Raw genomic sequence first — 22,595 nt, forward strand, 5'->3', positions numbered from 1 at the left:
TGACCATGCGTTTGTCTTTTTTACGGCAATCATGCGGCCAGGCCAATGATGACGCCCAAGCCCGGTCTGAAAGAACTGTTTTGATTCATAGGGAGTGTGAAAAAAAAAAGAGAACGGCCGAACCGCGAACTCGATTTTTTTTTTTTTTTTTGGTTCAGTGTATATCAATTCTTTTAATTAATTGATATTGATTTGAGAAAATTTGAAACTAAGGAAAATTCAGTCCGATTTTAATTTAATTTTTTTAAAAAATTAATTCAAACCGTTTCAATCCAATTCAATTCAAGTGGCGTATATATATCCAAATATGTGTATCCAAACCAACCCAATTTAATACAATGGGACCCGAGTTATATATATTTTAATTATATATATATATAATAAAATATCAATTCAATAAATCAAATCAATTCAAATTGATTTACTGATTTGATTTTGATTTTAAAAATTAATCTAAATTCAACTAATCTGATCTGATCCGATTCATATATATTTTTACGTGATTCATATTCTCAAATTATATCGTTTGAATGCTACACTGTTATTATAATTATCTTCTTGTGAGGTTGGATGTAATGTGATGGAAATAGTAATCATTATCATAGTGCTCAATAAGATAAATGTTGAATCGGTAGATGATGAATATATTTTAAATAATAAATTATTACTAAATTTATTGGATTATTACAACAGTTAGGATTAGTGCAGTGCAAACGAAAGTCAAGGGTGTCAATATAATCTTGCCAGTTGCTCAATCAATCATCAACTTTCACATTGAACCGGTGAATTGCGGTGATCTAGCAAGTGATCTTTAGTTTTTTTATATACCAATTATAAAGAGCAAGTGTTATTTTATAAGAGTAAATCCATGGATATCTTTCCATGCGTCCATATACTCTTATTCATAAAGGGGAGGTGTCATGGTATTAAGAGTTAGCCCCATCAGGGAAAGAGGACGATAAAACTTTAATTACACTGTTTATAACAAGAAAAGATTTAAAATTCTTATAGTAATAAAATAAAAAGATAATCATGCACAAAGATCTTAAATGCGAGCTCAAAAAATTTAAATTTGAATCTGGGAAGTCTATTATTAATTTTAAATCATTAAGTCCTCAAGAAAAAGGAGTTAAGCTAGAGTATGCAATCCAATTCTTTCCATACATACGCTTGAATTTAGCTTGTGTGATGCATGTCCATATCAAGAGATGCAGTAAGAGAGAAACAGAGAAAATATCCAAAGTCTAGATAAGTTGGATGAATTTTTTTATTAATTTTTTATTGAACCTAAGAGAAAAGTGAAATTGCCGTGAACTATCTTGGAAAATATAGTCTGACACGTTTGCCTTGAAAGAAATAAATTGAAAAATAATAAGAAAGTGATGTTGAGAAATTAGAAATTAGAAATTAGAAATTATGTAGATATAAGTTAAAATAGGAATAAGGAAAGCAGTGCAATGTGGTTGTCAAGATTTTTAAAATAAGCTAAAAATTAGAATAAAGTATTTTTTTTTTTTGAAATAGCAAAACCATCATTGACATATTGTAGTATATTTTATATTTTAGTATTAATATTTTAAATATAATACTGACATTAAAGAATAATATTATATCATAACTATAGTAATAGAGCTATGACATATTTTATATGATTTTAATATAATGTAAATATTAAGAATAACATTATATGATATGATATATAGCATTATAGTATGTAATATTATTTAATAAACATAATATGAATAAAATATATTATATAGCTATATTTTATATTATAATGTTAATATTTGGAGTATTATATCATAATGTTATCATAGCAATATTATTACATTATAATATTATTTTTATTAATTATTATAACATATAATTTATTTTTGGGTATAATATAACGTTATCATATCATATATTGCAGCATTATCAAATCTTTTAATAGAATTATAATATTTTATATTAGTAGCTCGATATGTAGTATGTTATAACTACTATGTTTTATTCCAATAATGCTATATAATACATTGATTATTATATTATAATATTTATATAATATAAAATTAATTTTGGAGTTGCAATTTAAAAGAGTGAAACAGGCATAAGTCCATTCAAAGACCGACATGGAATAGCTTATGTCTAAAAAATATCTATAAGATGGTTTATGTAGGTATAGGCTATTCCAAGTCTATGCCTATTTTGCAAATTGTGTTTCATCAGCATAAGGTCTATTCCAAGTTTTATTTTCCAACCTGTTGTGGTCATGGTTCAAGGGGTCGAATGGCTCAGATGGTTGGCTTATGCCTATATCTCTGCATACGTGAGGTATTGTCCACTTTGACTCATAACCATCTTTTGACTTCAATGGGCTTTTAGGCTTCAATGGGCTTTTAGGCTTCAATGGACCTTGATCATTTAGAGTCTCACGATTTTGTCCTTTAAAAGGTGCCTCACGTTGAAAAAAAAGATTCCAATCCATATAAGCCATATTCCCTCTTGACTTATGACCGATGTGAGACTAAAGAAGTCCTCTCTACACCACAACACAGCCCTCCAGTCAAAAGGAAGTATGTGTGGATAGGAGGCTTTTCCACAGACGGCGTCAATGTTGTGGTCATAGGTCAAGAGGTCGAATGGCTCAGATGGTTGGCTTATGCCTCTACCTCCGCATACGTAGGGTATTATCCACTTTGACTCATGACCATCTTTAGGCTTCAATGGACCTTTAGGTTTCAATGGACCTTGATCATTTAAAGTCTCACGATTTTGTCCTTTAAAAGATACCTCACGTTGGAAGAGAAAGTTTCAATCCATATAAGCCATATTTCCTCTTGACTCAAACTGATGTGGGACTAAAGAAGCCCTCTCTACACCACAATACAACCAAAAACCATCTTTATGAGATATAAGTTAAAAATAATAGAAGATTAATATTGGAACTGGAGCAAAGTTGAAATATGAGGCTTTCTCTTATAATAATACATATATCGTAGATCTTATTTTTCAACTAAAGACCACCTTTATGAGATAGTAGTTGGAAAATTATAAAACTAGAGTTAAAATTAGGGTGGAGAGAACACTTCTTATTATAATAGGAGTACACATGTACTCACAGACGCATACATACATACATTTACAAATATATAGTTGATAACTATGGCTCTTGCATGATTTAAAATCTCAATAAGATACGAGGTGTCCTACCATCCCATATTATTCCTATAGGAAATGGAAGCAGGGATAGAATAGGATTTTGAAATCCATCCATGTGGAAAAGAAAGAAAAAAGAAAAAAAGAAAAGAAAAGAAGAAAATAGAAAGAAAGAAAGGAAAATAGAAGAAACGGAAGAAAGGAAGGTGAGAAGGAAAAAGAGAAAGGAGAAGAAAAGAAAAAAAAAGTAAAGGAAGAAAGAAGAAAAAGAAAAAGATGACAGAAAAAAAAAAAAAAAGGAAGAAGATAAAAAGGAGAGAAGGAAAAAAGAAAGGAAAAGATAAATACAAAAAGAAATAAATGAAAGAAAAAGGAGTGAGAGATAAATACTATCTATTGGACACTTGATCATGATAGTCATTGGAACCTTATTCTTTGGAGAAAATGGGACACCCTTGTCCCATAAAATTTAAAGCCTTACAACAATCAACATTTTATACCAAATAAATCTAATCAAGACTAGATTCAAGGAATTCAATATTAAACATAGTTTTTCCATACACACATATATATGGTTGATAACTGTCGCTCTTGCAATAACTATTATTCTATATCAAATATATCCAAAAGCTAGATTCCAGAAATTAAATATTAAACCATGATTTTTTGATATAATGGTAAATGATAATTTCAATACTATCGCAGGTTATTGATTGTGATAATTTTTTTTCCATCCAGGCTTTAGAACTTTTTTTTTAAAAAAAAAGTTATTTAAACACTCTTCAACTTAGTGCCAATTTCACTTTGTATCCCATTTACCATCTCCTTTTAAAAAACATTCTTCTCCTCTCTAAAATCCATCGGCATCCTCATCCCTTCTTTCTCTCTAACTTGATCATGAGTCCTACCCAATCACATCATCTCCTCCTCTTCCAATACATCCTCATCTCTAAATCTTGATGCCATCCTCATCCCTTCTCCGTATTTAACTTTGATCCTAAGCCTATCCAAGCCCCATCTACCCCCACTAACTCCTCTTCCAACAGCTTCTCCTCTTCTCTAAAGCCGATCACCATCCTCATCCTTCCCATCTATCTAACATGGTCTCAAGCCTTACTCAATCTCACCACCTCCTCCTTTTCCAACATCTTCTTCTCTGGTCTAAACCCTACAACTATCCTCATCTCTCTTCTTCATCTAACATAATCGTGAGCCCCACCCACTCTCACCACCTTCCCCTCTTCCACCACCACCTCCTCATCTTTAAACTCATCCATTGTCATCATCCCCCTTTCTATCCCTCCTCTCTATTTAAACCACTCCTCTCAAGGATATTTCAATCCCAAAAATATCATATAAGCATTACATAATAAAATCCTATAAATCCAGATAAATAAATATGGATAGCAGAATTACATTGGATCACCTAATTAATTCGAAGGATCGCTTTAAAAATTTTAAACATTAGAGATAATAAATGAAACTAGCTCTAAATCGAAAGATATTTAATATTTTTTCTAAGAAAAAAGATAAATCCTCTAACCATCATTTTACATGCATATTTCTAGCCCCACCTATAATATCTCATAATTGTATTTGACTTGCATATAAATCTGTTTTTGCTACTTCAAACTTTCATCATTTTGGAAACTTGCTTGAACTGAATAAGTCATAATTGATAAGAGAGATGGTTCATCAATTTATCTATTTAATCTAACAATATAGATTTATAAATAGTGTGTAATTTAATTAAATGAAAAAACTCTTAACATCATATAACAAGGTTATGTTTGTACATGCAGAGTCGTCAAGGATCTAGGTAAGGCTCTCTCTTTTTAGAACTGCCCAAATTAGAAATTTAAAATCGCTAATAGAGAATTCACAACAACACATGACTCTAAATTTCAATGTAAATAAAGATCAAGAATGCATTTAGACAAGGTATGGAAGGCCAATGATAATGATATAAAATAAAGATAGAGAAAAATGATGATTAAAGTAAAAATAGAAGAAGCTAGACTCTCCTAAAATGAAACGGATGGACCCTAATGAAGATCTTTTAAAAAAAATAATATTCACAAAAAATTATATATTTTTAAGTATTTGAAATATGGTTTATTATACCATTCTATATCGTCCATTATGGAACATATCAAACAGTGCCACTCTCGTATCAATATTCATACTATATCAATACTTGGTATCCTATCTGGTATCATATCAAACTATATATCAATACCGTAATAGAATGATATCAATACGAAATCCGATATGGAGATTATAAATATTGTTTTGAAAGTATAGATGCCTAAAAATCCCACAATATGCTTCGTAGAAAAAATGATGCCAACGTAAATACGCAGTACAACTGAAGACTACTAAAGAGCATTCAGTTTGACCTCAAATAATTGAGTGAACCCAAGACAAATTATAAATTACTTTCAAGGGGTGTTTGGTTCGTAATCAAAATCGAAATGGCTAAATCCTTTGAAGTGTTTAAAGGGGTTTGGTAGCCTGTAATTCTGACAGGATTATATGTAATTATACAACAGGTAATTGGATTACACTATTTATTTCGCCACTTTCACAAGTAATGCTGCATTACAGGTAATGCTGTATTACATGTAATGTAATATTACCTCAAAAAGAGGTAATCTGATTATCTAAGGAAAGGTGGCTATGTGATTACATATAATTTTGCAACCCCACAATCTTGCAACAAGTTAACTTGAGGACCAAAATACTCCTATTAAAATAAATTTAAATATATATTAAATAAATTATGAGTAGTTCCAATTGGTGAAAATAAAAAAGAAAACATAATAGGTGATTCCGACTGGTGATGTCACCAAAAATGATTGGATCCCGAAATTAAGTTGTTCCTATAGAAAATAGACAATAATCAATAAGTAAGGATGGGGGTACTTTGAAAAAATTAGCTTATATTCTTTACAATCTAAATTGTATACCAAACACTGCAACGTAAGATTCTCTGTTATTTTACCACAATATTGCTGCACATACCAAATACTGCAATATAAGATTTTCTGTTATTTTACCAGCTAATCACAATCCCTCTGCAATTACATTACTATAGCAGCATCACTATGTAATGCACCAAACGTCCCCTTAGTTCATGATTGAAATCGAAATAAAAATTTAGAGAGCACTTGATTGGAGAAAAAAAAAATCTAGAATGAAAATCGAAATGAATGACTCTCATTCCAGACATTGATCGAAGAAAATTTCATTCCGATTTCGGAATGAAATAGAAATGACTTGATCTATCTAAAACTCAACCCTACTCTCTTCTATGGATTCAAATTTTTATTCCGATTCCAATTTCAATTCCAATCATAAACCAAATGCTTCAAGGTATTTGGTTATTCTGATTTATATTTCAATCCATTTCGATTCTAACTCCAATCATGAACCAAGTAACCTCAATCCATTTCCATCCGTTCTAAAATCAGAATGAAACACCTCCCAACTAAACAGTTGGGATGATAGTCACTCATTCTCATTCTGATTTCAGACTCCAACTCCTTCCAACCAAATACCTCCTAACATTGAATCAAAAAAAAAAAAAAAAGAAAGAAAAGAAAAGGTAAACATAGGTTTTTACGACATTATGTGTTGCAGGTTAACCAACCACAAGTGATGCATCTGAATACTTGGACTTCGATAGATCATTCACTTTTAATAAGCCCGTGGAGAACCATGATACAAACACACACAAGGGTCAGGACAATGAGATATCATTGAACTAAAAAAAGGATGAAAAAATACAGCAATGGGGCGCATCCCCAGATCTACATTTCTGATATTACAAAAACAACAATATGAAATACTTCAGAAAACATTTGGAAAATTTTTCACGTCTCAGACTCTGAGAGCAAGTAGGTAAAAACTGAAAGAGCATTCTGCAGATGACTAGACCGTAGATCTTCTGGAATAGGAGCACTGAGCATTGTCTTGAAGCAGCTCATATGAACCGATGGAGTAGAACTCTCACCGGGAGTGGACACAAGCAGATTGCATAGCTCTTCTGACATTTTTGAATAGGTGGCCCTGTGGCACCAAAGATATAGTTTGTAAAAGGAGTTAAAGGGAGGGGAATAACATAAGATCACAATGCTTTTGCCAGTCATCTAAAGTGTATTTCCCATAACCTATTACAACTTCCTTTTATTTTTTTGTCAGTACACCATTCTAAACAATGTTGTCAGCTGATCATATTAATTAGGAATCACGGGCTGCATATGAATATCATGCAGAGACTAGTCCAACAACCGTTTAGTAGTTAATTAGATGGTTGTATTTTGTATCCCCAGTGATTTTCTCAAGTCAATTATCCATGTTGAATTCCCGCTTTACTGTAAAAGGGAAAAGGAAAGCATATTGTCATATAAGAATACCATGTGCCGAAAAACCAAGAAGAAGAAGTACTCATTCCTTTTCCTTTTGCAGAAAATCAGAGCAAATTTAAAGAATTTTTAGAACATGGATGACTTGTTTTTGGCGCAGACAGAGAATTTGAAATTCTTTACGAGTTATTGGGAACCATTCGTTTGAAATAATGACATATCACTGTACTTGATAAATGACAAATCAAGAAACATAATAGATCTGTAATCTGCACCTAATTTCATCCAAACTATCACCAGAACAGATATCAAAATTCCAGCTGTCAAAAATCATATCATGCCTACATTGCAGTCAGCATGAGAATATGCCACCCTACCTGTACATGGCCATGTGTGACAAACTAAAAGCACAAACATCAAATTCAAGCTAGACTTTAGGTAGTCATTATGGTAATCCAACTTCAAATTCTAAAAATAGATCATGCCAGGGAATGTTTATATACCTCGCGTCAACAGGTAATCTACTCCTCCAAACTAAGAGTGAGTCATTCAAGCGACTGAAGAAATTTTGGCATGCTTCTCTATTCTTCTCAAGAGGATCCTAATGAAAAATAGAAATGAAACAATAAGGTAAGCTCACAGAGAATTGAAAGACAAATCATGTCATGTGGAAGAATGAGTGTGACTTCCTAGTCCTTCTGAGTCCAGAGGTATTCAGTGCAGCAGAGTAGACAGGTTACTACCAGCAAACAAGCATGCAGACAAAATCAGATACCAAAAAATGAAGAAACTGGAAATGGACGTTCTCAATTATACCCCTAAGTAAAAAAAAAATTTTAAAAAAAATCTAATTACAGGAAAAGAGTGTTGTTGGATACTGAATATACATTGAGCAGAGCCTATTTAAGCACAAGGTATATCAAAATTAGACAGTCTTGATTGCAGATTCCAGTAAGGCATTGACTTAACATTGATAAGACATGGACTCAATAAAGTATCTTTGAATAGGCCAAAGTACCTTGTAATCCTTTGGATGTAGCCATTGGCAACTTATGTTACATGTTACAGCAATATTTCTTTGCATCACTTTCTAAGGCCACAAGATATAGACCTGACTGTGATGAAAATAACGAAGGATTCCTAAAGCAGAAATGAACAGTGGATAGACAAGGTTTATTGGTAATGATTATAGTTATTGCCCGAGGGAGAAAACTTATGAAAGCCTAATCCAGCTAGAGGCCATTGCAGTGAAACTAAGACATGCTTCCATGTAGTTGTAAAGAATGAAACTGGGTGCTGCTAGAAAGAAAGTGTATTCTCATCGTGTTGTAATTCAATTGGCTTTCTGGTGACTTGTTTTTGTTTGAAGTGAGATAATCCAATGCAGTTGACACTGTCTAGCAACAATGTCTTGTTCAATCAACAAGCTTTATCCCAACTGTTATATTATGAATAACCAATCCTGTCTGGTCTTTATTTTTTTTTTTTTAAAGCAAACTATTCCCTTTCTAATGAAGGATTATTAAATAGTAGACTGTACTCGAATGGCTTCGCTCCCATTAGTAACAGGTAGAACAAGTTAACAAAGTATAAACAGGTGTTTGGTCTGATATCCAGCAAAGTGATGGGATACGTTTTATCAGATAACAATCACACTGTGCTACTTTCAGTATTTTGGTATTTCTTTGTAACTTTGATTTATCAATTTCCATGATAATGTGAGATCGCAGATGAAACAAGTATCAGATCTGTGGCATTGACACATTCCATATACTATTAAATATCTTACCGATTCACTCATGACGTTCTCTTCTTGCAAAGAACTTCTTATAACATAGAAATCAATATAAATTCCAGCACCCAAGTCCCAGTCAGCAATTTCTGACTTGTGCTCTTCCATCGAGCTTGTGATCCTCCAAATCTCTGAATGTTTAGCTGAAATGAAATTACATAAGCAATGTATGAAACTATCATTCAAAATATCATGGAGCTAAACCAGAATAGCGATGGATAAACTAAGATACTTGTCACACATACTATAACGAGAGTGAGGCTACAATTTTCTACATAAGCATGGCGAACAGAAAGGATCATAGGTCCACCAAATTCAAAATCTCATAACCTAAACCTATTAGGAATGTCATATGTTAACAATTTTAACTTAGATAACTAACTAACATGCTAATTCTTTGCCGCTCTCATAAGTATGCCTCTTACTTTGTTAGAACAAATTCTGTGCAAGACCTGGAAACTTGACTCTGAAACATGTCAGAAGGAATTATGAAGCCAATGATGGTTCATTTTCCAAAACAAAGACACATCAAGTATGGTCTGAAGGAGGAGGCCTAAGAGCTTGGGTTCCCAAAAGATTCCTGGTTAGAAATATGAGCATCTTTGATCTTAGTCCAAGTCTTCTTATTTTTATTTTTTATATCTGAGTTACTTTCTTTCAACTAACAAAAAGGCACACCACATGCTGGAGATTAAAAAAAAAAAAAAAAAAAAAAAAAAAAAAAAAAAAAAAAAAAAAAAGATCAGCAAAATAATTGCTTTGCAAAGCTAGTATATGTTTCTTTAGTCATGCATCACATGACATAAGGTCTTCTCTTCATCCATGAACAAGGGTATGATCCTATCTTATGTCCTCTTTTCTGACAGGGTGAATAAAAGGTTATCAACATTATTTTCTCTTCTATTTGGTTACTTAGGATGGATTTATTGCCACTAATAGCAAATGCTAAAACAGTCAGGTCAACCATCATTTTATAATAAAACCATCTCTGTCATCATGAAATATATAGAATTTCAGCTACTGAGGATCATTCTTAGTATAATAAAGCCCTAACTTTTACCATGAGTACTCAACCAAGAACTGGTTGGACTCCCTCCATATAATGACATTGTACAGTCTTAAAGCCGCTTTTCACTGTACTTTCTGAGGAAAGAACAGTTTTTAGGTGAATCAGTGGTAGCATTCAGCTATCCCATATGAATTTTGTAATCAAATCGATTTGAGAAAGTATACAATGCCAAGAGATGCAGACTAAGTCTTACTCATGTCAATCAAGTATAAGTTCTTCGATAGAGAAGACAAGAGGATATGAGAATCAAGAAATTATGCTCGTCCTAAGAATTTATACTCCTGTTTATACCATCTTGGTCCAGCTTCCTCCACACTAAGTGCAAGAATAGTTTCTTCCTACAATCCTGTCATATATAAGTGGAAATTTAAATTTTATGTAAACCACATTCTTCTCCTCTGCAGGTTCTGGGTGATAATATGCTTGATATATCTTTATGCTTCTATCATTCCGGAGCTATAATTCAGATTTTAAATTGTTTTTCCTTTTGGGTTTAAATAGTCCAATTGATGCAAAAGTTCATTACTCAGAACAATATTAGGAAAGATAATAGTGATAATGCTAAATTGAGGCATGACTAACAAATATGAGTATGGAAATAGCAAAAATATAGTCAATCACACACTTACATGATAAAAACAAATAATGAGCAACTGATGTCATAAAAATTGAATGAGCTTTCTGCCAGTTAGATGACTCAAGAAAATGTTCAAGGGCCTTTGGAAGATCTCCAATGTATTGAAAATATATTGCCTGCACCAACATGATACATTCATCTATTATCATTGAGAAATGATGTTTATTTTCTGAAATAAATAAATCGTTAAAATCAAATAATAGCTTCCTTTGTATTAGGCTGCCAGTTAACAGAAGTTCAGAATAACATGCATTTATATTAGAATCTGGAGTCATGATATGATAAGTTCTGCAAAGAAAGCAAAAAAATCAACAATATTACCTACCAAGGCCTCATGCATCCATTCTGATGGTATGCCAAGATCTTCAATGAACTGGCGCTGAATTTCCTGTGTACTCCAAGTTTCGCAATATTGTAACAAAATTTCCTTAATAAGATTGGCCTGAATATGGGAGAAATTATCATCATAAGGCATGTGGACAACAACATAGATGGCCCAATGGCACTGCCCAAGACATAGCAGCTGGGAAACAAGGCTCATATCAAGAATGTGAAGATCATTAGAACTGAATGCACCAATAGCTTCCAATATGGCACATTGATGCCAAATCATGTGGTAGTCAAGTGGATCATGTGTAGAAGAAAGGGCACTGAACATGGTTTTCAGTGGACTGAAGGTTTTGTCTTCATTAGAATGAAGCAGCATGAGATAATATGCTATATCATAACGATCACCTACACTCCAGTCCACTGCTTCTTCCAGAGGTCCTTCATCAATATAAGCTGGGACTGGATGTGGAGCCCTTCCTTTGTCAAGAAGCTCCTGATAAGTGTGAATTATTACAGGTAATGAAGTATCTGGTGGTAGTTGATACCACATCACCAATCCCAGGTATCTTTTCCAATCAACTGATGAATCCTGAAGAGCACCTTGGATATTACCTGCAAGCAATTCATACAACCTTAACCTGTCATTCTCAATATACTCAAAGTCCAACCCATTCATCCTCCAGAGATCCAGTTGTTGAGCCATGTCAGACCGATTCACTACCGACCCACCAGCCTGACTCAACAATATAGCCAGCCGTACATCTCCTCTAGAAGCAGCAAGTTCCACTGCTGCATCCAGCTGCCGTCCTGTCAAAAGTAACAGTATGTGTTCCAAATAACTTGAATCATTTAGACAGCTCACTTCTTCTTGTACCCGGTGGCAAACACTATCTTGCAGCCAATAACTGAACTCTGCTCTGCGAACAAAAGGTCTTGCTTCAATGTCTATGTCAACAGAACTATCCTTAATATCAACCAACATTTCCTCACCATCATCATCAATTAGAGGTTTCGAGTTCCCACTTGTTTCCCTCTCTGAGAACAGAACTTTTATCAGTTCCCAAATTGTGACTTGATGCATTAAAAGCACACGAGAAGATGTAGATAAACCAGTAACCTCTAGCTGTTTCTCAACTATTCCAGTATAAGCCTGGCATATCTCTGAGAGTGTTACACGATTGCAAACAACCTTCTGAAGCTTTATTTTGCAAGAACCAAGGTCCACATCAGTGGCTTCATGGTCTAGAGACTTGTGTAGATCCAGCAGCGCAGAAAAACACAAATCAACAAGCTCTTCCTTGACTTTATTGTTTTCATCTCTCACAGCTCTGTCTACTGCAACTTTCTGTACACTAATTACAGAAGACAATCCACTTCTGGAACTGCCCACTGGTGTACCACTATGAACAAGGATGCCATTTGGTCCCCATCCAACACGAAATGATCTTCCCATGAAAAGTGCAGCATCAACGATGTTTTTAGAGTATCCTCCAGATAATGGAGTCGAATGTTTTTCCTCCAATTTAAAGCCTTCAATTTTTGTCAGCCTCAGTTGCATACCCTTGTTTCGCCCAGTCATAAGAATGTTTCTAGATGGGCTTAATTCAGAACTATTTATATTGTATTCAATTAAAGCTTGTGGTGCTTTTCGCACAGTACGAGGACTAACTTTACTATCTGTCTTCCGTGAAGAACCTTGTAAAGGAGTTCTGTTATTAAAACTTTTGGCACTGGAGCTTGGTGAACCTGCCTTCATGTACTCCTTGCTAATATATCTCTTGTCATGTGGAAAGGAACCGTCAAGTTCTTCATCTTCCTCTTCTACAGGAAACATCAACTTCCTCATTTCTTGCATCTTCACAGGATCAAGCCCAAGATGAGCTGGAAGTGAATGAGATAAAACCAGTCCATCAGAATGCACTTGAGGTTCTTTTATCTCAGCAGCCGGTTGAACATTAACATCATCTACAACCATATCATCTTCCTCATCTTCATCCAATCCAAATCTACTGAAATGAGGGACTAGAAATTTCCACTCACTGTTAACCAAGTTAAATGAAAGAAAGCAGGCTCCCTGTCTGTCAGCACTTTTCTGCAATTTGGTAATAAGTCTCTGAGATTCCAACCTTTTTGAACATGGAGATCTCAACTCAAGGATCAGGGTCACCTCAGCAACTTTGTTAAGACCCTGGCCCACTGCAGGCTTGTCAATCTCATTTTCATACACCACCACGGAATGCCTATCAAACTTGATGATATGATCTAGATTCAATCCTCTAACATCGGTGTAACCAAAAAATTTAACTTGTCCATAACCGACTCTTCCAACCACAAGGTTTGGAACCCTGCTGCAGTAACCAGAATCAACAAATTCACTGGCTGCCAGCTCATCAATTGAGGGTTTTATAAAATATTCAGAAGAATGCAAAGTGGGTAAAGATGCTGCCACCTCCACACTGTCAGACATTCTTCTTTTCTTACACTGAACTGACTTTATGGAATCACAATTGCCCACATCTAACACACTTTCACTATGAGAACCAAATGGATCATTGCCTATGCTGTCGTAAGGTTTGCACAAAACCCCTAACATCAAAGGAAAAAAAAAAAGCACATAAATTCAACTATATGGATATAAAAATGATATACAGCATAAAAAGAAGTAAAAGCAAAATAAATTCTTTAGAACACCAGCATAATAAAAAATATGAGCTAAATAATGGTGGTTACAGCGGGAATTCATGCCTCTATGATTAAGTAATGTCAAAGCAAGGTCGTTAACTAAGCTATTGTATCATGCATAAAAGTCTTGGATATATAATGCAGTAATGTTATGTCCATTTTAATCAGCAGCACTAAGATCTTCTTAAACCAGTGGATTAGGTGTTAAGGCAACACTAAATTGGGATGTATTCTTCAACAATGCAATAATGACCTATAAGAACCCCTAAGTACATACATATCAACCAAACAATGTCTAGAAAAACAGAAAAAGCAAATTTTTTGAGTTCCCACTTGCAACACTTGTATGCGAAATTTACGTAAAGTATGCAGAAGGACAAAAATGAAGAGTCCATGGCTTTAGAAAACTTAGAAGCCGGTTGAAATATAATACACTAAGAACTTAAACTGATTCTCACAGAAAATAGACCCAAATAGATCGAAATCCAAATCTAATGAAACGGGAAAATACTCCTAAACCACAGAGAATATCAGAGAGCTGAATGGCCACCGATAACGAAAAGGAGTTCAAAAATTACGCGAAAAGCGACGCGACAAAGCCAAATAGATCAAATTTCACGAAGGAAACAACATAAATCTCAAAGAAAAAATAGGAGGAAGTGAAGTTCGGATCGAAACAGAAGGAAAATTACCCTTGGGCAGGAGTGAGGAGGTGGACGACACCATGATCTAATGAGGCATCAGATGGAGAAGAGAGATAGCGCTACGGTTCAGAAAATTTTGGAGCTAGGGTTTCGTTCGGTACAGTACTGCCTCAGAAGAGGAGCACCGATGGTGAGAGAGAGCGGGGCTTTCAAAGGGGGCCGGGGGTCGAAGCAACCCCGGTTCGAACCGGGAACTAGGGGTCGGCAATGGGATCCGGCCAGTTCATCCCGGGCCCATCTTACCAGCCCAATAAAAGGTTATCGCTTTGAGAGCTGTGAAGGCGGATGAAACGATTTGGAGCGCTTTGAGGGCCGTGCAGTGGGTGATCCACGGAAGAGAGAGGCCATCACGCACATGGGATGGGAGGAAGAGGAGGAGGGGAGGCAGTGACACCCGTGGCCGCACGCTTGAAGCCGCAAGGAGGGCACTTGGCAAAGTCAAGGAAGTCGGAGGAGGGAAGCGTCCGGACTCTTGGAACAAAAAATCGTGGTACTCGTACCACGCCATCTCTCCTCGAGTGGGCACGGATTGATTTCGGTTGGATTGAAAAAAAAAAAAAAAAAAAAATATCCAATTAAATTTAATTAAATTAAAAAAAATTCAATCAATGAATCATTTGTAGCGGATTCAAATCGGTTGTATCGATTTGCACTTCAATATTGATTCAATATTAATTTTAAATTTAATATTAATCTATTTAAATTTATTTTTTTTTTAATTTAATATGAAAAAAATTTAAATATTATAAATTATAAATTATAAATTTATTTTTAAATATGTATAAAATAAAATAGAGAAAGAGAAGATTTACTCATTTAAAAGCAACTACATTTGAAAACTTTCATTTTAGAATTATCTCAAATTATTGTGTTTTCATCAACAATTCAACATTAATATTCTCATAAATCCAAATGGATAACGCGGTATTGTTTAGAATGAAATATTGTAGACTAAACATCGCTATTCCAAAATGAAGTGAGTTTTTCATATGGTTAAAAAATATAAGAATCGAATCTGACCGTAAATAATCAATTTTTTATAAATTTCAATCTGATTCCATCCAATTTATGTCTTTCAACTAACCAAAACCGATACTTATTGGGTTAGATTGGATGGATTTCTTCGAGTTTCGATTATTTGCTCAGCCTTAATCTCTCTGTTCCGATGATGGCTTAGCCTGGCGAAGAGCGGTGGGCGAGAAAGAGAATGGAAAGGGTCTTGTTCCGCTACCTCACGAAATAAAATCGTGTGTTTGGTTGCACCATTTCTGCGAGTTAAAATCACTCTATTGCAGTAATCTTATATTAAAATATATTAACCAAAATATCTTCGTAATCGAAAGACTTTCTAAAAGAGAAAATCTTTTTTTTTTTGCTGCGATATTTTTTCGTACGTGCACAATATTATTTACACGCGTTGGGTTGGTAGTTGGGCATCATCTTCATGGAAGAAAACAAAATTCTTTCTTTTCTTTGCCGTGGTGATAAGAAAGAGAAAAAATCTATTAGATATTTTTTTTAAATTTTCTCTGCCTCAATCCCAACTTTCAAAGTTTTATTGGGAGGGTGATTTGAAACGGTGATTTCATTTTCTCACAGTAATCTAAGATTTTTCTTTTTTTCCATCTCTCCTCTATCATATTTTTCCTATCTGAGATATATCAATATTTTTAATATTATATGATCGATGATTTTGGATTTTCGTAACATACTAAACAAGTTATTTGTATATATTTGAGGATCTTTAATCACTACATTATGACTAACCAAACATATCAATCTTAGATCACATCAAATCATCCCAAAATTTAGATCACCAGTGATCTTATATTGCTGTAGTAATCCCAATTGGGTCACCAAATGCCCCAATAGAAAATCCAAAGCCTCCCTACCCCACTTTGTGATAGTGGTGCATCTCATTTGTAATACACGGTGCTGGTAGAGGGTTTCTGGTTCCCATCTATAGTTTATAACAAAAAAAAATATACACACTGAGAACGGAACTCCATAAATTCAAAATTCTGTAACCAAAGAAGAATCCTTTCAATAGAAAATCTCCAAAACCTATAAAATATCATGCTTTTATCAAGATTAAGCTCTTGAAACCTCTAAGGACTCGTTTGGTTCACAGAGAAGTTACCTCTTAAGAAGTTATTTCCTAAGAATAGGATTTTGATATATTTAGTTGATCATGAAAAAATATCTTATTGAAGAATGACTTATGTTTGGTTAAGTATCCCTTTCCTGAGAATGATGTATAGGATACCTATTATATCCTTAATAGATACAAGACCATAAATTTTGCTCTTCAACTTTGCATAGTAATAATATTATATTTATATTAATATAAAAATAATATTAATATGTTATAATATAACATTAGATCATAATAATTTATTATATTAATATAATATTAATATATATTATATTATATTAATACAATATTAATATTTAATATAATAAATTTATTAATATCTTAGTAAATATAATATTGTACTAATATAAATATTAATATATTAATATAAATACTATATTAATATTAATCAAAATATTATATTAATATAAATACTAAAATATAGTAAATATTATAATATTAATATTATATTATATTATCATTATTAAATATTCATCCTAACTATCTATGATTTTTTGTAAAATCTTAACCATAGTCTTAAAAGGATATTTTGGACAAGAAAAAAGCATCACCACTTCCTATCCTATGAAAAGTGTCAAAACCCACCTCCTCCATAGATTTTCACTTCCCATGAAACGTGGAAAGTGACTTCCCATAGAAAAAGATTTTTTTATTCTCTCTCCTTTTAAAACTCTAACCAAACAAGAGGCTCTCTCTCTACTTCCTAGAAATTGTCTCTTTTTTCCTCCATTTCTCATGAACCAAACGAGTCTTAAGGAATCAACTCATACCGCAATAGCTCGCACAAAATCCCATATGAGGAAACCTCAATTGGAACCTAAGAAACCCCTCCGATCTCCCTCAAGTGCTCTCCTTGTCTCCTTCCCACAAATCACTAGAAAAGAGGAAAAAAAATGAAGCGAAAAGGAAAGAAATGATCAAACTATGTGGGAAAAGGTTTTACCTTTTAAATTTTTTTCGTCTTTCCTTTGTTTTTGTCGATCTTTCTTACATTTTTCCCTAGCATGTTCCTTATTTTTTTTTTCCATTCAAAGGAGTCACTTTTTTTTTTAGTACAAGTGAGCGATTACACTAATTTAGTGCGAGTGCAATCCAAGTGGTCAGAGTACAAAATATCACATAGAGTCCTAGGACGTTATCACCTTGGTGCTAGATTCAGTCTCTAGTGTGAAGCAACCCAATCCACGACACTATTCATCTTTCAAAAAAAATGTCAAACAGCCATCACGATGGAAAGACTGAGGGATCTCTAGAGTCATGGAGCAATAGATGAACATCGAGATGTTTCATCTCATAAAGAATCTAGCCAATGATCGTAGCTGAGTCACCCTCAACAAAGATTCTCTCCACTCATAGCTCCTGATGCACGCAGATAATGTCTGTTCAGATGGCATGGAGCTCCACACTGGGGATCGATAAGTCCAGTCTAACCCTATAGGGCTATTTTCCTCAACTTCTTGTGCTTGACCCAAGCCTTGTTGACAGTCCAGCCCATATGTATCCGCATATCATAGGTCAGCTTTGGTAGGCCATATCAAATCCAAGCTAAGCCGTCATGGCCAACTCTTTGAACGCCATGAGGTTCACCCATAGGTCCAAACTTCAGGTGTAGGTAAAGATCCGAGTGTTTGACCCACAATTTAGGTGTAATTTTGGCATGACTCAAGTCCAAGTGGGGTGAGCTCTGAGTTAGTCTAGGTTTATCTGACATCCAGAGGCAGGAGATAAGATAGTATTGTTAACCAAATCAAAGTCTAAAATCAATTTCAATTAGGGGTGTGTAGAAAACCAGCCAAACCATGAACCCAATTCAGATTGATGTTTTTGGTTCGAGTTTTTTTGAATTTGGATTTGATTTTGATTTGAGAAAGTCTTAAACCAAAAATTCTATCGATTTGAGTTTTCAGGAAATCAATTTAATCATCCAACCCCGTCTCTATGTAGTGAATCCAATCTGACCCAACTCGACTCACACACGGGCGCGCGCGCGCGCACACACACATATATATATACAAATATATGCACCCACACACACATATACATACATATATATATATATATATATATATATATATATATATATATATATATATATATATATATATATATATATATATATATATATATATATATATATATATATATATATATATGTATGTATGTATGTATGTATGTATATACATATAGATATATATATGTATGTATATACATATAGATATATATATGTATGTATATACATATAGATATATATATGTATGTATATACATATACATATATATATATATATATATATACATATATATATATATATATATATATATATATATGTGTGTGTGTGTGTGTGTGTGTGTGTGTGTGTGTGTGGGTGTGGGTGGGTAAATAATAATAATAATAATAATAATTTTAATTTATATTTTTTATATAAAATAGAATATCAACCTAATAAACTGAATCAAACCAAATTTTTCAGATTGGTTTCAAGTGCTTTTTATGGATGGTTGGTTCAGCTTCAGTTTCGTTTTTCGGAAACTAATTTAAACCAATTCGGTTTTGGATTTAGCGCCAAACCGATCTAACTTGATCCGTGCACATCCCTAGTTTCAACAGCCCTTGTTGCAGTGAGCTAAGGTTAGTTTCAACAAAGATGCAATTGGACATTGCAGAGCCAAATAAGTCTCATCCATTGCGGGGGAGGGCCATCCTATCATGTTCCCACTTCATACAGAAGCTTTGCCATTTTTAGCTCACAAAGTGACACTATTTCTACGGATTTGCATCAGCAAGATGGTGCTCATCAAATATCAGTGCCGCAAAGGCCCCATTCTAGTGTTTCATTCGAAAGGTGAAGGTAAGTAAAGATTCTATGCAGTTCTTTTCAGAAAAAAGGAATTCTATGCTTTGAGGGAAGAATTCTATGCAGTTTGAACTGCAAGAAAGGGCATTTTGCTTCGAGTTGTAGTCCTGTGAGTGCTGAAAGAAGGTTTCATATCCCAAGTGCATCCCATCCCTTTGTTTCAGGTGTTAATATGGGATTGGAATTGCAAGACCACTCCATTGCATCTGAATTGCATGGAGTTGGATGTTTGGTTCCAAATGCTTCACATCAAACTTTCAGTTTTGGTCCACATTCATGAGAATTATGAATGGCTTGCCAACTTGTAGTGCACTTTACAGGGCATTTCGACAGCCTAAAGATAAAGGAAAGCCATTAAGAGTGGCTTGCATGGCTTTGGAGACAAAGACAGGCCATAACTAAAGATAGTGGAGTATTGTTTCGGTCAGAAAAGTCTCTATGAGCTGAGCCATTGTACGTCTTTGTTGGTTGGGGACACACACTTTCCAGGGACCATCAAATTGTTTAAGAAGTCCACTTGAATGACTAATGGATTATTAATTATACCCTAAAAGGGCAGATTATAATGGATGAGATGATATGGGGAGCTTACCAGACAAAAGCTTAACAGAATCCTCCAGCCACAATGCCCCAATCATTGTGGTCCATTCTCTCTCTCTCTCTCTCTCATGGACACATATCTGATGCACTTCTGGGCCATTTAGTTGAGCAAAATTCCAATTTTTCTTTAACAAAGCAAGATTATATCATCTTATCTTCTCTTGACTCGTGGAGATGATGCATCATCAAACACCACCCTAGTGATCAAAGGGCTCTATATAATATTTCCCATCCATATTCTTAATTGCTGGATAAAGTCATCCTTTTGGATGATGATTACAACTTGAAAGATGGTTGCATTTCATACGGAAGGACGCCGCTTGCGTGAGCTTCTATGATGATGAAAACATAAAAGAAAATATTGATAATTAACAGAAGGAAGGGACTCATTCACTTGTTAACCATGCATGGATCTTTCTGTAGTAAAATTAATGAAAAAGGCCAAACAAATTATCAGTCTTCATTGTTTTCTTGATGCTGCTTGTTTAACAGAAGAATAAAATACTACTAGGAAATTGTTTCTTTGTAGAATAACAGCATCATGAGTACAACCCAGCATTTCTTAGATATAATGGAAACTTTATCCATGCCAAAACATTCCCCAGGGTTTAAACACACAAACTCCTAGTAAACTTTATCCGTGCCAAAACATTCCCCAGAGTTTGAACACCCAAACTCCTAGTGGAAGAGGGTTGTAACCACTGGACTATGCCTCTGTTTATGTTATGCTATGAAACTAGCTGGTAACAAATCCCTGTATTTATCAGAATTTTGCACAATTTGACATGGTTTTTCCTATGTCTTCTTAGACTATTTAGTATATCAACAGTCTTTCTTTCATGATTTTATTAATAACTAATGAATTGTTTTCTTTAGCTACACTTATATGGGAAAGATATATCGGTACGTTTCGTAATAAAATCTACTGATTCTTCTTCAGCAAACTATGTTTCGGTTTCGTTTCATGAGTATTTTTAAGCTGTTTCTATGATCTAGTTACAATCTGTTGAGTTTTTCTGATCAAAATAGTTTCAGTCCAATATCTCCAACTCAGATTTGATTCCCTGGTGATCTCTATCCAACATCATTCCAACTTCAAATCCAAACCAGCGCCAACCATTTTCTGTATCTAATTCCTCAACATAAAAGCAAAGGTCAAGCATCACTCTGGAGAATCTTTGTCACTTTGAGAGCATTTCATACCTGACTGGAAACTTAAAGTGGCTTTACACTTTGCTTGGGGTCATGGGTTGCCTACCCTCCTCACTAAGTAAATTAGGCTCTGATCCAATATCAAATAGAAGATATGTGGTAAACAGTGTAAAAGATGTATGCTTAGCCAACCAAAACACTCTTTCTAGGAATCAACCAACCAAAGAGAGCACCATAATTTTTGGATTCACAAAGCAGAAGGTAGATGTGGCTAGAAGCTGCTTTACTTAGACTATAGTTAACACAAGACCCCACATTAATGCACTAACAATTATATATGGATAGAAAGAGAACTGTGGTTTAAACTTATCCTCTTTGGGCCAGCATGTGTAGCCTTTTAGAGGCCATTATCTTTTGGTTCTTTATATAAAGAAGGGCCAACACATTAGCACTTCTATCTTACGCAACTGATCAAAAGTTGGGGAAGGTGGTACCATTACCATGCCCCCCAAAAAAGACAAAAAGATGATGAAGACAAAAGGCCTTATAATAACATAGAAGGCAAAAGAGGTGACCAATTTGGAAAGTTTCCTATGAGGACTATTTGGACATGACTCTAATGCTCTTTGCGTCACGGAATCCAAATGAAAACCATATGGGTTTCTTTCTGGAAAAATATATATATATATATATATTATAATCTCCAAAATATTTTGCAGTTCATTTAGTTTCTACCCTTGTAAGATAACATTTTTCTAGCTTAAGCTACTAGAAAATATGTAGTTAATTTTGAATCATAATGTTGATGGACTAGTGCATAGATGAGGATTACTGAAGATAGATGTGCTGCACGTTGGTAAAGGCAGCTAGCCAGGTACCATGAACACTTAGGTTTTGTGAGCATCCAATCTTAGCTCTTATTTTTTTGAAATAAACATGTATCAGTTGATAAAAGAGAAAAAAAAGGTAATATTGCTGAAAATACATGTAAATGTAGATAAGAAGCATCTATACTTGTGTGCCACACAAGATGGTGGAAATCCACGATCCTTTCTAGGGATAATAATTTGAGCCGATCCATTAGATATTCAATCCGATCCAAGCCAAATGGGGCA

General features: G+C 34.2%; 1 protein-coding gene across 2 annotated transcripts; it reads right to left on the bottom strand.

Moving 5' to 3' along the window:
* Positions 1-6,878: 6,878 nt before the first annotated feature.
* On the bottom strand, positions 6,879-14,940 carry LOC105033018 (nuclear pore complex protein NUP96). Of its 2 annotated transcripts, XM_010907644.4 has the most exons (6): positions 14,708-14,932; positions 11,329-13,919; positions 10,996-11,119; positions 9,295-9,440; positions 8,009-8,106; positions 6,879-7,209 (listed from the first exon to the last, which is right to left on the bottom strand). In XM_010907644.4, the coding sequence occupies exons 1-6, from the start codon at positions 14,739-14,741 to the stop codon at positions 7,014-7,016; spliced, it is 3,189 nt and encodes a 1,062-aa protein (XP_010905946.1). In that variant the 5' UTR covers positions 14,742-14,932; the 3' UTR covers positions 6,879-7,013. The 2 variants fall into 2 exon arrangements, with proteins under 2 accessions (XP_010905946.1, XP_073103530.1); XM_073247429.1 differs by lacking the exon at positions 8,009-8,106 and having other exon boundaries at positions 14,708-14,940.
* Between the last annotated feature and the right edge of the window lie 7,655 nt (positions 14,941-22,595).

The sequence above is a fragment of the Elaeis guineensis genome, chromosome 13 (assembly GCF_000442705.2).
Source record: "Elaeis guineensis isolate ETL-2024a chromosome 13, EG11, whole genome shotgun sequence".
In the NCBI taxonomy this organism is placed as follows: Eukaryota; Viridiplantae; Streptophyta; class Magnoliopsida; order Arecales; family Arecaceae; genus Elaeis; species Elaeis guineensis.

Bases quoted from the DNA above. Each gene is read 5' to 3' on its own strand.
- LOC105033018 (XM_010907644.4), bottom strand. From the start codon at position 14,741: ATGGTGTCGTCCACCTCCTCACTCCTGCCCAAGG. The intron at 13,920-14,707 runs GTAATTTTCCTT...CTTTGATGTTAG, and splicing joins CTCCTCACTCCTGCCCAAGG to GGGTTTTGTGCAAACCTTAC. The intron at 8,107-9,294 runs GTAAGATATTTA...ATTTTTCATTAG, and splicing joins AGAACGTCATGAGTGAATCG to GATCCTCTTGAGAAGAATAG.